General features: G+C 36.5%; 1 protein-coding gene and 2 non-coding genes across 7 annotated transcripts in view; all 3 read right to left on the bottom strand.

Annotated features, from left to right (window-relative positions):
• The window catches only part of TPR (translocated promoter region, nuclear basket protein), a 69,673-nt gene that overhangs the window by 48,577 nt on the left and 6,129 nt on the right, over positions 1 to 14,967 (bottom strand). For all 5 annotated transcript variants that reach the window (XM_059675478.1, XM_059675480.1, XM_059675475.1 and 2 more), the window contains exons 5-18: positions 13,435 to 13,531; positions 11,984 to 12,087; positions 11,486 to 11,650; positions 10,938 to 11,030; positions 10,477 to 10,557; positions 10,309 to 10,396; positions 9,447 to 9,587; positions 8,482 to 8,573; positions 8,040 to 8,237; positions 5,783 to 5,890; positions 4,635 to 4,861; positions 2,801 to 2,964; positions 2,253 to 2,386; positions 2,023 to 2,171 (exon numbers count right to left, since the gene is read on the bottom strand). In XM_059675478.1, coding sequence (XP_059531461.1) covers positions 2,023 to 2,171; positions 2,253 to 2,386; positions 2,801 to 2,964; positions 4,635 to 4,861; positions 5,783 to 5,890; positions 8,040 to 8,237; positions 8,482 to 8,573; positions 9,447 to 9,587; positions 10,309 to 10,396; positions 10,477 to 10,557; positions 10,938 to 11,030; positions 11,486 to 11,650; positions 11,984 to 12,087; positions 13,435 to 13,531 — 1,841 coding nt within the window. The remainder of the gene's footprint in view (positions 1 to 2,022; positions 2,172 to 2,252; positions 2,387 to 2,800; positions 2,965 to 4,634; positions 4,862 to 5,782; positions 5,891 to 8,039; positions 8,238 to 8,481; positions 8,574 to 9,446; positions 9,588 to 10,308; positions 10,397 to 10,476; positions 10,558 to 10,937; positions 11,031 to 11,485; positions 11,651 to 11,983; positions 12,088 to 13,434; positions 13,532 to 14,967) is intronic.
• Positions 1,883 to 1,984, bottom strand: LOC132221418 (U6 spliceosomal RNA). The gene has a single exon (XR_009449972.1). It is a non-coding gene; the product is annotated as a U6 spliceosomal RNA (small nuclear RNA).
• Positions 7,636 to 7,763, bottom strand: LOC132221429 (small nucleolar RNA SNORA66). Its single transcript, XR_009449980.1, has one exon. It is a non-coding gene; the product is annotated as a small nucleolar RNA SNORA66 (small nucleolar RNA).

The raw sequence follows: 14,967 nt of genomic DNA, 5'->3' as shown, positions 1-14,967 counted from the left end.
CCAAATACTAAATAAGCATAGTATTTCATGCTGAATGAACTTTTTAATCTTATACATTTACAAGAATTTTAATTAGAAATGCCAATACAATGTTGATACAACCAGACACCCACCACAATGCAGTACACAATTTTAGATAAGGATGCATGGTTCGTGATAGATTTTTGCCATTCTTTTCTCCTCTACAACTGATCTTACTTTCTTTTTTAAACGAATGAATTTATTTTTTTGAGAGAGAAAAAGGGAGAGCAAAAGAGAAACATTGATGTGAGAGGGAAAACATAGATCAGTTGCTTTCTACACACACTCCAATGGGGGATTAACCATGTAGCCTTGCTATGTGCCCTCATTAGGAATCAAACCCGCCACTTGTGGCTCCAACCTACTGAGCCACATGGCCAGGGCTCATCTTACTAACTACCTGAAATCTTAGAAAATAGCTGGCTAGAACTATGAAAGTAGTGAGAAAAGGATGCTTTTATTTGGAATAACAAACTTGGAATTTATCCTAACAAAAACATAGTTTTATCATGTAATACAGGCATATCTCATTTTATTGCGCTTTGAAGTACTGCATTTCATGAACACAAAGGCAAGACCCTCCACCAGCAAAAGATCATGACTTGAAGGCTCAGATGACAGTTAGCATTTTAAAGCAATACAGTATTTAAAAAAAATTTTTTTAATTGATTTCAGAGAGGCAGAGCGAGGGATAGATAGAAACATCAATGATGAGAATCACTGATCGGCTGCCTGCATGCCCCACACAGGGGACTGAGCCTGCAAGCTGGGCATATGGTCTGACCAAGAATCAAACCGTGACCTCCTAGGTCATAGGTCGATACGCAACCACTGAGCCACGCTGGCTAGGCAGCAATAAAAAATTTTTAAATTAAGGTATGTACATTTTTTTAGACATAATGCTATTGCACACTTAACACATTAGCAGGGGTCCTCAAACTACGGCCCGCGGGCCACATGCAAATATAAGTATTGTATTTGTTCCCATTTGTTTTTTTACTTCAAAATAAGATATGTGCAGTGTGCATAGGAATTAGTTCATAGTTTTTTTTTAAACTATAGTCCGGCCCTCCAACGGTCTAAGGGACAGTGAACTGGCCCCCTGTTTAAAAAGTTTGAGGACCCCTGCATTACAGTGTAAGTATAACTTTTATCCACTGGGAAATCAAACAATTCGTGTGACTTGCTTTAATGCAGTATTTTTTTCATCACAGTGGTCTGAAATTGAACCAGGAACATCTCCAAGGTATGCCTGCATTCATAGAGATAAAATTTGTCCTATTTGTTAAGCTAACAAGTATTCAATGATTCTAACAACTATGGAATGAAATTTATTATTATTCCTTTGTTAAGTGGCCAAGAAAATGAATTTTCCCCAAATTAACTATCTAGTACCTGCTTATCTCCTACCTAAAATAGCAAAGGCTGAATAAAACTGGCTTACATTACACCTCATGCTCTGGTGCATTTATAAAATAATAAAGTCCTACAGAAACATTATGCCTTTCTACCTCATGGAAGGAAAACTACCAACATTCCTCACATGAACTTCAGCTTTAAATAACTATCTGGATCCCTTAGCAATGCCCATGAGAATCATTAACCAATATTAAAAATGAACCCCCATACCTTTTCATCTGAATTATGGCCCACAAAAAAGTACTATTGCAAATTAAGCCTTGAATTTGTTTCATTTGAACACTGAAGTATTCTTAATTTTTTTGATAACCTAAATGTGATTTCTTTTTTTAAATTGAACTGATTGGGGTTACATTGGTTAGTAAAAATATACAGGTTTTAAGTATATAATTCTATGATACATCACCTGTTTATTGTATTGTGTGCCCACCACCCAATGTCAAAAAGGATGGAATGCTTCACGAATTTGAGAGTCATCCCTTGTGCAGAAGTCATGATAATCTCTTTGTCATTCCAATTTATTATATATACTGCTGAAGAGAGCTCTACATTTCATTAATTTTTGAACAAAAGAAAATTTACCGTTTAGAAGCAAAATCTAGCTGGGTAGAAATTTTGGTGTTTTGTGATCGCAAATCTGTGACTTGCTCCTGTAGTTTCTCAAGCTGCTCATTCTGTATTTTCTCATTATCTGCCTTTTCTTTTTTGTAGTTCTCAAAAATTTCCTGCAACTAAATATTAAGAGAAATTATTAGAAGATGACACTGTTCTCGAATACCTAATCCAAGATAATAAAGGTGTGTGGCCTTTACCTGTTTAAGGGCAGCCTTAGCTTCTATAGCCTCTGCTGATTCAATTATAGGGACTGTAGCAGGAGTGGAAACAGTCTGTGATGTACTTGAACGTTTTGGAGTTGACACAACAGAACTATCCTCTAAGCTTGAAGCTTCAGAAATGTAAAATACACACATAAAAAACATTTCTTTGTAAATACATCATTTAAATAAAATAATAGGTTACAGAAATTATGAAACAAGGAATTTACTAAATAGCCTATTAAGATTATTGTTGGTTTCTCATTAGGTATATTTGCAGATTAAATGTTAAAACCAAATGACCAAAATAAAGATAATTCACTGATTTTAAGATGCACACGTTTCACCAATGGTCAGCTTTCTTCTTTTTTAATACCTAAAATAATGGTATTTAGGATCGATGACCTGTTATAATCAATCACATATGGTAGTCAGATTTGAAGTTACCATACATACTGCTTATATTCCAAAATCCATTCCCTAAGATATATTTCATAAAATTTCCCCCCAAATACTTAGAAACTTTTAACACATAAAAAACCTACCTTGTAAAGGAATGACAACTCCTGTTGTTTGTGACAACAAAATACGGTACATATCACGCTGACGAACTATAGAATCAACAAGCTGCATCTGATGTTGTCGTGACCCACGGAGTTGTTCCAATTCAGTGAGGGCGCTCTCAAGTTTGAGCTGAAGCTCAGTAATTCTACAAAACCAAATCAAACAAACGAAACCGAACCAAACAAAAATCTAAGTCTATTTCACTGAGCTTAAGAAGCAGTTATAATTTCTACTGTATATACAGACTAAGTATTTGAGCATTTATCATTAAGCGTAGCATTTTTGTTTCTTGTGTGACCTTTCTTCTACTGATATTATAAGAACTGCTTCTAAAGCCCCATCACAGGACTCAGGCACTCACCACTGTCATCTGAAAAATTTGTTTGCAAAAATTAAACCGATTCCACTCAGTCTTAACTATAGTCTTGTGTTCATAGCCATTCTTCCTCCTCTAGCACCAAGCACATTAAAAAAAAAAAATTCTTTACTCTGCCTAAATAATTCCTACATATCTTGCCCATGAAGCCTGGTCTATTCTCTAAAATCTAGGCTCTGTCCTCCATCTCTATGCTCCCAGGAGTAGGCTTCTATCTATTACCAGTGGCCAGGTGCACTAACTCGTGTACATGGAAAGGAAATTAGGAGAAATATTTTAATATTGCTATCCGCTCTTTCTCTGTGATAAAAGTGTCAACCAAATTCACGACTAACAATAACAGATGGATACACATGCGTGCCACTGGTGCCAGCGAGAGCTTTTTATTTATCGCACATGTGTGAGTCAACTTAGCATTTTATATATATAGAATAAACTTGCTTAATTAGACCAGCTTTCTGATTTAGCTAAACTTTTTCCAGCCCAGTAAAGCATCCCAACTTCTCTTCAGGCAACTGTCAGCAACACAGCAGTAAATATCAACACGAAGCAGATTATTATTGTAGATCACGCAGGAAGAACACAGGGTGAAATATTTAACTGCAGCAGTGTTTGACTATATTCTGTGCAGTGAGAAAATCTGGTCATTTTCAAGGTCCACCATTTCTTACTTCTTTTGAGTTGGGTCAAGTTTCTAAACTATCTAAATCTCCATTTTCCGGCAATTGAAAAGAAAATAGGATTCCACCGAGTCTCCTATCTACCTACTTCAGGACTTCTGTGAGGACCAAATGAGATGAGGTATGGGAAAATGCTTCATAGAAATTTGATAAAAGTGTAAAATTTTTCTAGCTAGTTGTGTTCCTGGGCTAAGAAACGCCAAGGAGGCTAGTCGCTAGGGAGAGGAAGCCGGGTGCTGCTACCTGGCACCCACAGTGACCGTTGCTGGGCTGGACTTTGGGCTGCATTTTGCATAGGGGGTCTCGGCAGCATCAGCTGCGATTTGGTGAGCTGTTGCTCCGGGGTGGTGGCGGGGCCCGTGTCCCAAATGGGTAAGCTGAGTGTTGGTTTGTCGGTGCCAGGTCCACGGTGCCGTTTCTCTGTAAATGGCCACTGCACATCACGGCAGCTCCTGTGTTGTCTGCTCCCTGGTGGTCAGCGTGTGTCATAGCGACTGATTGAACGGTCAGACACTTAGCATATTAGCCCTTTATATATATAGATAGCTTTAATCACACTGAACTAAAATTATCCATTTATTCATCTAATTATTGAGCTCATCCACACACTCAGGTCCCTGAGAGAATTATTATTTTTTGTATTATTGCTCCATTTTTCCTCTCTCCTAAATCACTATTTTCCCTATATCTAGCACTGTTAGGGGGTACATAAGAAGTTTTCAGTGTTTGCTAAACAAATGAAGGTAGCCAATAACTTACTTGGATGAAGTTGTTTCTTGTTCTTCTCTTTCTTTGCTTTCCCCAAGTTCCCTTAGAGCCACTAAGAGACGCTGATTTTGTTGTTGAAGTTCTTCGATATTTCTATAAGATACTAGATGCTGTGATATTACTTCAGACGAACTGCTTATATCCGCAGAGCTTACTTCCTCATCACGGATTACATGGTTACCCCTTGCTTCTTCAAGTTCCATCAAAAGCACTCTAATCTAAAAACAAAGTTTTAATATATTATCAAATAGTATTAGCTTCAATTCTGGAAAAAATGGAAATTTTCAAATGAAAAGATTACTTCATAAACACCATCAACTTATATTAAATTATCTTAAAGTATCAAGCATATGTTTAAGAAATTAAAAACTGAAAAAACGTTTAAAATTATTTTCATTTCTGTAACAGTGTATAATGAAGGCTGTTATTTTTAAAAAGCAGCCAAATTACAATTTCAGAAGCACGGCTGGCTCAATTTGTTGTAAAACAATGACCCAATAAAATACACAGAAATACTTATTGTGTGTACAAGTATGTGCTTGCACTTGCATTCTTATGCATGTTTTATATAATGGAGAAGAGCATGAAAAATAGGTTTTAATCCCTTTCATGTAAAATTTTTGTATTGTGTTTATGTGTGTAGACCTATAAACAAAAATTAGGGTAAAATACATGAACAAAAATAGATGTACATTTCCTGACAAGTTCAGTTAAAAAAAGTGGCAGAGTAATGTTCTACTATATCAGTAAAAACAAAGAAAACTAATGTATGTTTACATATGCTCGTGTGTTTATACATATAAAAAGAATGACATGAAAAAATATACAGAAGTCTGCAATTAGGTTATATTCTGGGACAGGAGTAGGGGGAAATAATTTTTTAAAAATCTTTGAATTATTTCATTTATCACAACTGGTACCTATAATTTCAAAATTTATCAAACACTTAAAGACAAAAGGAAAAAAGGGAGGGGTTGTGAAAGAATAATGACTAGGCTGCAATTCTGCTAAAGTAGTATTCCTAATTGATGAGAATTTCAAATGTGGTAGGTCTCTCTTAGGTAACTGCAAACAGATTCAGGCATTATCAGACTGTCAGTTTAGGGGGAAAAATAGAAAAAGAAACAAAAACTTCTAACCTGTTGTGAAAGATCTTTTACTTGTATTTCCATTCTCTGGTTGTCTCTTTCAAGCACAGATGAATGTTTGTTGGCTTTGTCAGTGTCCTCCTGCAATCGCTGAATCTCCTTCAAAATGTAAATTCAAATGAAAACTCTGTATTTCCTTCTAAGAGCTATACAAATGAAGCAGCTATGCAAATAACAAAAATATATAGTGCTCAAATACTACAGCAATTAAATTATAAACTAAAAATATTCTATAATATATTCAATAGTATAGAAGCCCCCAAAGAGATATTCTTTATAAATATGAACATACATATTTAATATCTCAAAGATAGCTCATCACTATATGAAAAGTATGGGCAATGTGCCACTCCCCCCAAATTAACTGTCACTTACAATTTTATATCCACATCAAATTCAATTGACACCACGTAAATAATCTCAAAAGTTTTGTTACTAATACAAAAAGAAAGAACTACATTACAATAATCATTATTGCACTGGTTATCTGAAAATATCAACTAAGTAAAACATGTTGGGTAAGATGCATAAAAGACTTGATTTTATTTAAAAATGCATTAAGAATGAATTCTAAAGAATCGGTTGCCAAAGTCACAAGCCTGTAAAACAAAATAAAACAAAGCGATAGTATATGCAGTGCTTTGCAAAATTTGGCACCATAGTCTCATTAGGGAATTCGAGGCACAGTTGTTAAGGAGCCTGATATAAACACTGTATCTTTTAAATGTTGTGTTACCTCAAATTCACACAGTTTGCTTCCTAATATGTTATTTTCACATTTCACATAAAAATTTTAAAAATTGAAGCGAAAGATTGCTCATATTTATCCTGGTGTTTCAAGTATTTCTGAGCACAGTGCCCTACAGGCCTGCATAAGCCAATTTCAAAAGACACAAGTATGTGGCAAATGAAGCAGGCAAATTTCATGAACTATGACAATAATACAAATTTACTGAATTCAAAATGGGACTGAGATGTCAAGGAAGGAAGTTATCGATAATAGTAAAAGCATAATATGCTAATTAGACTGGACATCCTTCCGGGACGAAGCTGGGGCTGCAGCCACAGGATCAAGGCAGCTGCCCCAGCTGCGAGGGAGGGACCCAGGCAGCCGCAGCAGCAAAGGCCTACTCTTGCATGCATTTCATGCATCGGGCCTCTAAGTTTGGTTATAAACCCCTAAAACTCCTACAAATAACTATCACAGAATCTTGACTGAAGGACACATGATGTATGTTAAGGACAGAAGATTTAGCTGTTAAAAAAAGCTATACTAATCATCTTTAAATTCCTTGACAGTTATGAAAAAATCGTGTTTGTTTTTTTTCATCACTGTACCTGTACATTAGTGGAGAAACAAACAGGTTTCTCCATAATGGACAGCTGCTATTTCCTGATTCTTAAGCCCCTCTACCTCACTATTCCTTTCAGACAAAAAACTCTAGGCAAAATGCTCATTTCTCAACAGTGAGAAACTCAAGATGTAATGAGATGCAAGGGACCACTTCTCAAACCAGATGAGGAAAGGGGGTGTCAAAAAGCCAATATCCTACCAAAGTAAGACTGGTATCTGTCATTTGATTCAGGAGAGAGAATATTAGATATAACATACACCGATTTAAACTAATGTTGAAATTGCATTAGCAATAGCAACCAAAGTTTAAATTAAAGATACAACTTATTTATACTGTTCTCAAAAAAAAGGAAATGAAATGTATCATTTAGAACAGCAGATACAAATTGATTTAACTGAATTTCCTAAAAAAATTTATTTAATAAATCTTAAAGATGGTGAAACAATGTCATTTCTAGATAGAATTATCACAACTGCTTTTTTCCTGCCACATTACATGAGGATAGAAAGGATCCCATTAATTTCTGAGGCTAATACATTACTAACACCTCAATTACTTTAGCAAACCTAGTTCTCCTCACTTCTGCAACACTATGCAGTTAGTGATTGAGTCTGCACCACAACTATTTGACAAAAAACGACCATGCTAAATTTAGGAGCATTCTATTATAAAGGTAGACTTGAAATGGCTATTTATCATCTACTATAGAACCCTACAGAAATAATCCCAAATGTCTTTAAAAATGTAAAAGGTGCTCACAATTTAAGCTAAGTAAAGATAAGAACATTTTGTGCTTACCAGTGTTTCATAATGTAATGACAAGCTTTAATACGTATAATTACTGTTTCTCAAATGTATTTTTCCTATAGCTAAAATTTGGGAATGGAACCAACCTTCATAGCTTGTTCAAGCTTAACGGATAAACTTGCCACAGCTTTCTGTGCACGTTCATACTCCTCACGCTGACGTTTCAAAATTGGTGCTTTGGCTTCAACTTCTTTCACTATTTCATCTAAGTACTTATTAATTCTTTTGTTCTCTAGTTTCTCCAACAGCAACTGATCCTGAGTTTCTACATAAGCATTATACAGCTGAAAGTAAAAGAGGGTTCATTTCAAATGCAAGCATAACAACAGGAGTACAGAGTCTGGCTATCTTAAGATTCAGTAGCACTCACACAGAGGCAATATTTACTATATATTACAAGAACAAACAACCAAGAAAACCTTTCTCAGAAAAATGCATTAATCATCAGATGATTTTAAGATTAATTTTTCTGGAGAAATATGATCACTTTTGCTTAAGGAAAATAACAATATTTAATACCTCTCTTACCTCAGTTAATTTCATGCCAGGTTTCACGATCTTAGCTACGGCTGCTGCAGTAGGAGACATGGCTGCAAGCTCTTCTTCAGATAATATGGCTCCTGTGCCAACACATAGAAATCTAGTATATTTTTGTAAAATTTGAAACTAAAGGTACTAATAAAATTTTTAAGTAAAAAATGACACCTACTGTGTGTCACTTTTATCTATACATATAAAAGCCTAAGCACCGAACAACCGGTCGCTAGGATGCGCACTGACCATCAGGAGGCAGATGCTCAATGCAGGAGCTGCCCCGAGGTGGTCAGTGCACTCCCACAGCAGGAGCGCTGCTCAGGATGAGACCCATCCTGGTGGCCCACTGCCCCTACGGCAGCCACTCCCTCAGTAGTCCTGCATGTCCAATCTCAGGAGAATGGGCCAGGCACCTATGGACCAGTGCCATCGGCATGATCCCGACAGCGCCACCTGGCCTCCTGGAAGTTGGCCTTGGGCACCGCGGCTGCTGACAACCGGTGCGAATGTCAGCGGGACAGATCCGGATCCCCAGCAAGGGCATCCCACTGCCTGTCTGGAGGACCAATCGCATCTGGGCCCCCGCTACTCCTGGGAACCCACCTGTGCCCAAATTCATGCACCAGGCCTCTAGTTACATATAAATTCCTACAAACAGTTAAAATTATGACATCAAAGAGCAATATAACATGATTCAAATAAAAAAATCATGCAGTAATTATAGTTAAAACTATTCTGAAAATCGACACAATCATGTGACCAAATGTTATTACTTCTGATAATACAGTGAGGGTACATATCAAGTACTAATTTAAAACTAAAAGTACATTCTAACACTATAGCTTGATGGAGTTTCTTACATAATAACATTACAGAGAAATTCTAGTAGTAAAATTAAATGAGACCCATGTAGGGAAGTTCAAGTATTTCAAGCCATTAATAAGCATTTTAATCCATACCTTTACGTTTTGTGGCAGAGAGCAGGTCATTTGCATTCTCTAATTCTTTTTCCAATTTCCCTATTTTCTCAAGCATTTCTTTTTCCATTTGATCTTTAGATTCCTCTACCTCTAGAAGATGATCCTGTATTGCTTTATTTGCTAAAAACATGTTTAAAGACAATATTCAAACGTATAATTAAAAGTTGGAGCTTATAAAATGTAACAGAATAGTCATTTTTCCCTCCATCCAACAATATTATATTCTAGACAGGCTGCAGTCAATAGTACCCACTAATGCTCTTGCTCTATTTATAAATCCTAAAGTGCCCTGGCCTGGCGAATCTATTTCCTCTTTTGATGTCTCCTATTCACAGGGAAAATAAAGGAACTTATATTGTAAAAAAGTGCCTCTAAGTATCTCTTTGGTTTTAATTTGATCTCTAATTTAGAAGATACGAAATAACTGAAAGAGATTATAAAAAAAAATAACATATTTCAAAAAAAAGAATATAAAAAAATCAGAGACTTTAAAATACACTATTTATAATTTAAACGTGAGGCTTATTTATGGATTAAGAGAGTACCCAAACTATAAACTTATATACTTATCAAAGTAAACATTTACGGGGAAAATTTTTTCTGTTAGAAATCGGATTATACATAAAATTATTAGTTGAACAAAATAGAAAAACTATATTTTAAATACAGTATTTGCTAAAAAATAATTTAAAATATCTGAATCCAGGATCTTTCTTCTATACCAGAGTTTCTGTCCATAATAAAGTTAATCTAACTTCTAAATCCAACAATCTACACAAAGGTAAGAAAAAAGTACCTCCTATGTAAAAATGAAATAATCTTTGCATAATTGAAAAGTTACCTTCTCCAGCCTCTTTCAAAAGTTTGTGTAGTTCATCAACTGCTCGGGTAAGCTCATTGCTCTTTGCCTCTGAGTCATCAGCAGCACTCTAAAATATAATCTCAAAAAGTCATCAAAACATCTAATAATATAACACTAGGACACTAAAATGTGTGGCAGGGTACCTACCTTGTACAGGTTAGAGAGTTTTATGTGAGCATTTAATTCATTGTGGAATTTCTCTTCCATACTGGCCTGCTGTTCCTTAGCCTTAAAAAAAAAAAAAAAAAAAATCAATTATAGCAGACACCTTTGAACTGAATTTAGAAGGCTTATCAAACACCAAGATAAAAAACAGTTTTGTATGGTAATGAGATAAGATGAAAATCAGTTTTCATGATAAAGATGAATTACTTTAAGGATGAAATATTGATAATAAAAGGGGAATACTCAAATATTAAAATGAATGCTACTCATTTTTAGACATTACTTTGGATTAGCATACAATTGCTATATCAGATTAGGTAAGTGTCCCGACTATTTTGTAGTGCCAGGAACAGTTCAAAACATAAAATAATTTTATAAAATAAACAGTTTCTTAAGTGCTTTATTATTTCTGTAAAAGAGAGATTTTACAGTGGTCACTATACCTCTTTCAGTTTGGTCAACAGGTCCTCTACATGCTTTTGAAGATTCTCATTTGACGTTTTCAAGCTGTTCATTTGTTCTTCCATTCTAGTAACCTAGAAACAAAAAGTAGAGTTGGGTTGGGGGGGATAATGCTATGTTAACTGAAATTAATTTGAAATGATATAAATTTAGCTGCCAAATGCAAAACAATCTCCAATAGCCTAAAAACATTTTATATAAATATGGATATTTGAGAAAATAAAAGAGTAATAGTTTATGGAATATGTTTGGATTTAGCTCACAAAAACTTACCACTTTTTAAACATGTTGTAGGGAAGATGTATCATAAGACAGTAGTAATAACAAAAGTCATCAAAGAATGTTATAAATTCTATTTCAAAGGAACTGGTTAATTTCCCTGGCAAAATGTTTATGAGTTATGTTCTTCACATATGACCCTTAATCCTACAATACATTTACAAGTGTATACCACTGAGTAAATGTCTAATAAATGGTCACACAAATGTTACGTTGTAACCAACACAAAAATACAATTTTACTAACATACCTCCTCTTTTTTGTTTTCAAGATTACATTTAAGCTCTAGAATCTCATTTCCTCTTTCTCTGCCAAGAGCCAGAAGTTCATCAGTTTTGGTTTTCAACTCGGTATTCAGCCATGTATTCTGATTATGCAACAACTCCTTTTCTTGCTCCAAGCGTTTTTCTCGATGCTAAAGAAATTAAAAAAAAAAAAATTTATAGTAAAACATAACGTGTGGTTATTTATGATTTTGCCTGCAGCCAAGGAACACAAGCAGAATACGTTATAACAGAAATAAGTATCTGCAAGGATTCTTAACAGAAAACATAATCAGAAAAGAATAAGGAATTAAAATATCACATAACCAAAACAGTTCAATTAAAGCTATCTTAATGCTTAATTCCCTGACATTAAAAAACAAAACACAGCTTTAATTACTTTATAGATATCTTGCCTAAATTTAATTTAGGTGAGTTTTAAGCAAAAATTATATTTTGTGCATTAGGAGTTATCTGTTACTTGCCTTAACAGAAACATCAGAAGCTTGAAGTTCATCCAGTTTTAACTGAAGTTCACCCTTTGTTGCATTGCTTTCTTTAAGTTTTTCATTTAGACGTTTAACATCCTCTAGAAAGGTCAGAAGAGAATTTGAAAATAACTCATTATTGCTTAGAGGAACCGAACATCAAAAATGCCTGTCTGGGCCTTAGCTGGTTTGGGTCAGGGTCAGTGGATGGTGCCTTGGCCTGAGGACTGAAGGGTCCCCATGTGCGATTTCGGTCTATGGCACATGCCTTGTTGAGGCTCGATCCCCAGAAGGGGCACGTGCAGGAGGCAGCCAATCCATGATTCTCTCTCACCACTGATGTTTCTCTCCCCCTCTCCCTTCCTCTCTGAAATCAATAAAAATATATTTTAAAAAATGCATATTTGGAATATAAACATTTAATACCAAGTAAGTAGTTCTCAATTGTCCTATTTTAATTTACTTCTGAGCTACTTAATACAAATTTAATTTTAGCAAGTATATGATAAAGAACCAAATTCCTGCACCGAACCACATATTTAAATTATACTGGTTATTTTATTTAAATGCAATACCTTAAGCTAAATATACAAAATTAACATTGGTTTTTCTGACATATAACCAAAGTTCTATTAATATTTCATAAACAGCTACCTGCTAAGTTAAAAAAAAAAAAAGATACATATAAAGACCTCCTATACAAAACCAGAAAACAGACTTATTTTCCTTACAAAGGTTTTTATGAAGAAAAATTCTTTTAATTTTACCTACTCACCAACTGATCAACATCAACAAATAATTTGAAGTAACTTTTTTTCTGAGACTGGAAATGTCTAATTAAATATTACATAGCAACATAAATATTTGAAAATTCTTCCTTTTATAGAACTAAAACTTTTCAGAACACTTACCAAAGGTAAACAAAGGGAACTTGATACCAGTAAACTGCATGTCATATTTACCTAAATATGTTAACTGTACTATATATTACAGCCTATGTTTATATATCTTATATTCCTGCCTCCTAACTACACTTCAGTGTATATTTCTAAATATGGGCCCCCCATTTAGCTTCTTATATTGAATGCTCATGGACAGCTTATACTAGCAAAGATGTATATATAAAATAAATGATTTCAGCCTCTATAAATATTTAAACTACTTCCAACTTGATATTACAAAGAACATTCTATCGAGTATCTTTGCATGTAGATCTTGGTCTAAATTACTACTTGAGATGTTTTTCGTTTGCGTACTTGTCTGGACACTTCTTTAAATCCTTGGTAATGATCTCAAATAAGTGGGAGAAACAATAGGCTATTACCCAGAACTCTATTCTGAGCTATGATAAATAAACACCAACAACAGACATGAACAGGACAGTAATTCCTAGCACTGTAGGAAGAGAAAGGAAGAGTGAAGTTAGAGGCTAAAGCACTTCTTCATACCTGTTAAATATTCAAGTTCTTGAGATAGTCTCTCATTGGTTCTGATTAAGTCTCTTTTCTCAGCTTCTAATTCTTCCTTTGTCCTTGTAAACTGGCTCTGTCATACAGAGGAGTAAGTATAATACATACATAATTAAATCAAGCTGATCATCAATACAGGAATCTGAATATGAAATTGTCACTTTAGTTCATGTCAGCTGTGCTTTAAAAATGGTTTGTTTTTTTTCTAACTCATACAGCAAAAAGTTTAAAAATTACCTATACTCAACATTTCTGTTCATGCTTTGGATTTTTAAAAATTATTTTTCCTTGGCTCATGAAAAACTCATGTCGCTATCACTTGAAAGTGTCCTACTTGAATACACTTTCATAGGGCATTGAATTTACTAATTTTTTGCTGTCACTACATTTACACTTCAGTTGCAATTATCAACACTAATAAAAGAGAAAAATGGTAATTGGCATTCGAGCTACCCTTTTCATTGGCTAATCAGGGCTATATGCAAATTAACTGCCAACTAAGATTGGCAGTTAACTGACAACAAGATGGCGGTTAATTTGCATATGTAGGCACAATGCAGGGAGGCAAAAGGGAAAGCAGGAAGAAGCCCCCTGCCACTGACAGTGATCAGAAACCCAGGTGGGAGCTAAGAGCTGGGGGGCAGGGCAAAGGCGGCCCTGGGGCCGCCTTTGCCCTGCCCCCCAGCCATGATCAGAGAATCAGGTGCCTTTTCCGCCCTGGCCAGTGATAGCAGGAAGTAGGGGTGGAGCCAGTGATGGGAGCTGGGCATGGTTGAAGCTGGCAGTCCCAGGAGCTAGGGGTCCCTTGCCTGGGCCTAAAGCGGAGCCCACGATCGTGGGGCCGCTGCAGCTGCAGGTCCCCGCTGCCCGGGCCGGACGCCTCAGCCAGAGGTGTCAGGCCTGGGCAAGGGGCCGATCCTGCGATTGGAGGGTGATGGGGGTCAACGCCTGAGGGCTCCCAGTATGTGAGAGGGGGCAGGCTGGGCTGAGGGACACTCCCCTCCACACACACCCAGTGCACGAATTTCGTGCACCGGGCCCCTAGTCCTATATAATAAAACCCTAATATGCAAATTGACCGAATGGTGAAGCAACTGGTCACTATGACGTGAACTGACCACCAGGGGGCAGATGCTCAAAGCAGGAGCTGCCCCCGGTGGTCAGTACACTCCCACAGGGCGAGCACCGCTCAGACAGAAGCTGGGCTCATGGCTATCCCTCTCCCGCCCCCAAGGCAGCGCTAAGGAGCAGCGAGCCCGGCTTCTGGTTGAGCAGTGCTCTGGGGAGCACAGTGGCAGTGGTGGGAGACTCTCCTGCCTCTGCTGCAGGTGAGCAGTAAGGAGCGAGGGGTCCCAGACTGCAAGAGTCCCCGACAGCGAGAGGGATGTCTGACTGCCAGCTTAGACCCGAACCCGGGGTAGTGGTGAGGGAACAGGCCTAAACTGGCAGACGGACATCCCCTGAGAGGTCCCGAGAGGGCGCAGGCTGGGCTTAAGGACCGCCCCGTCTCTC

This window comes from Myotis daubentonii, chromosome 18, assembly GCF_963259705.1.
Source record: "Myotis daubentonii chromosome 18, mMyoDau2.1, whole genome shotgun sequence".
Lineage (NCBI taxonomy): Eukaryota > Metazoa > Chordata > Mammalia > Chiroptera > Vespertilionidae > Myotis > Myotis daubentonii.
This window is presented reverse-complemented; position numbering and strand designations above follow the sequence as displayed.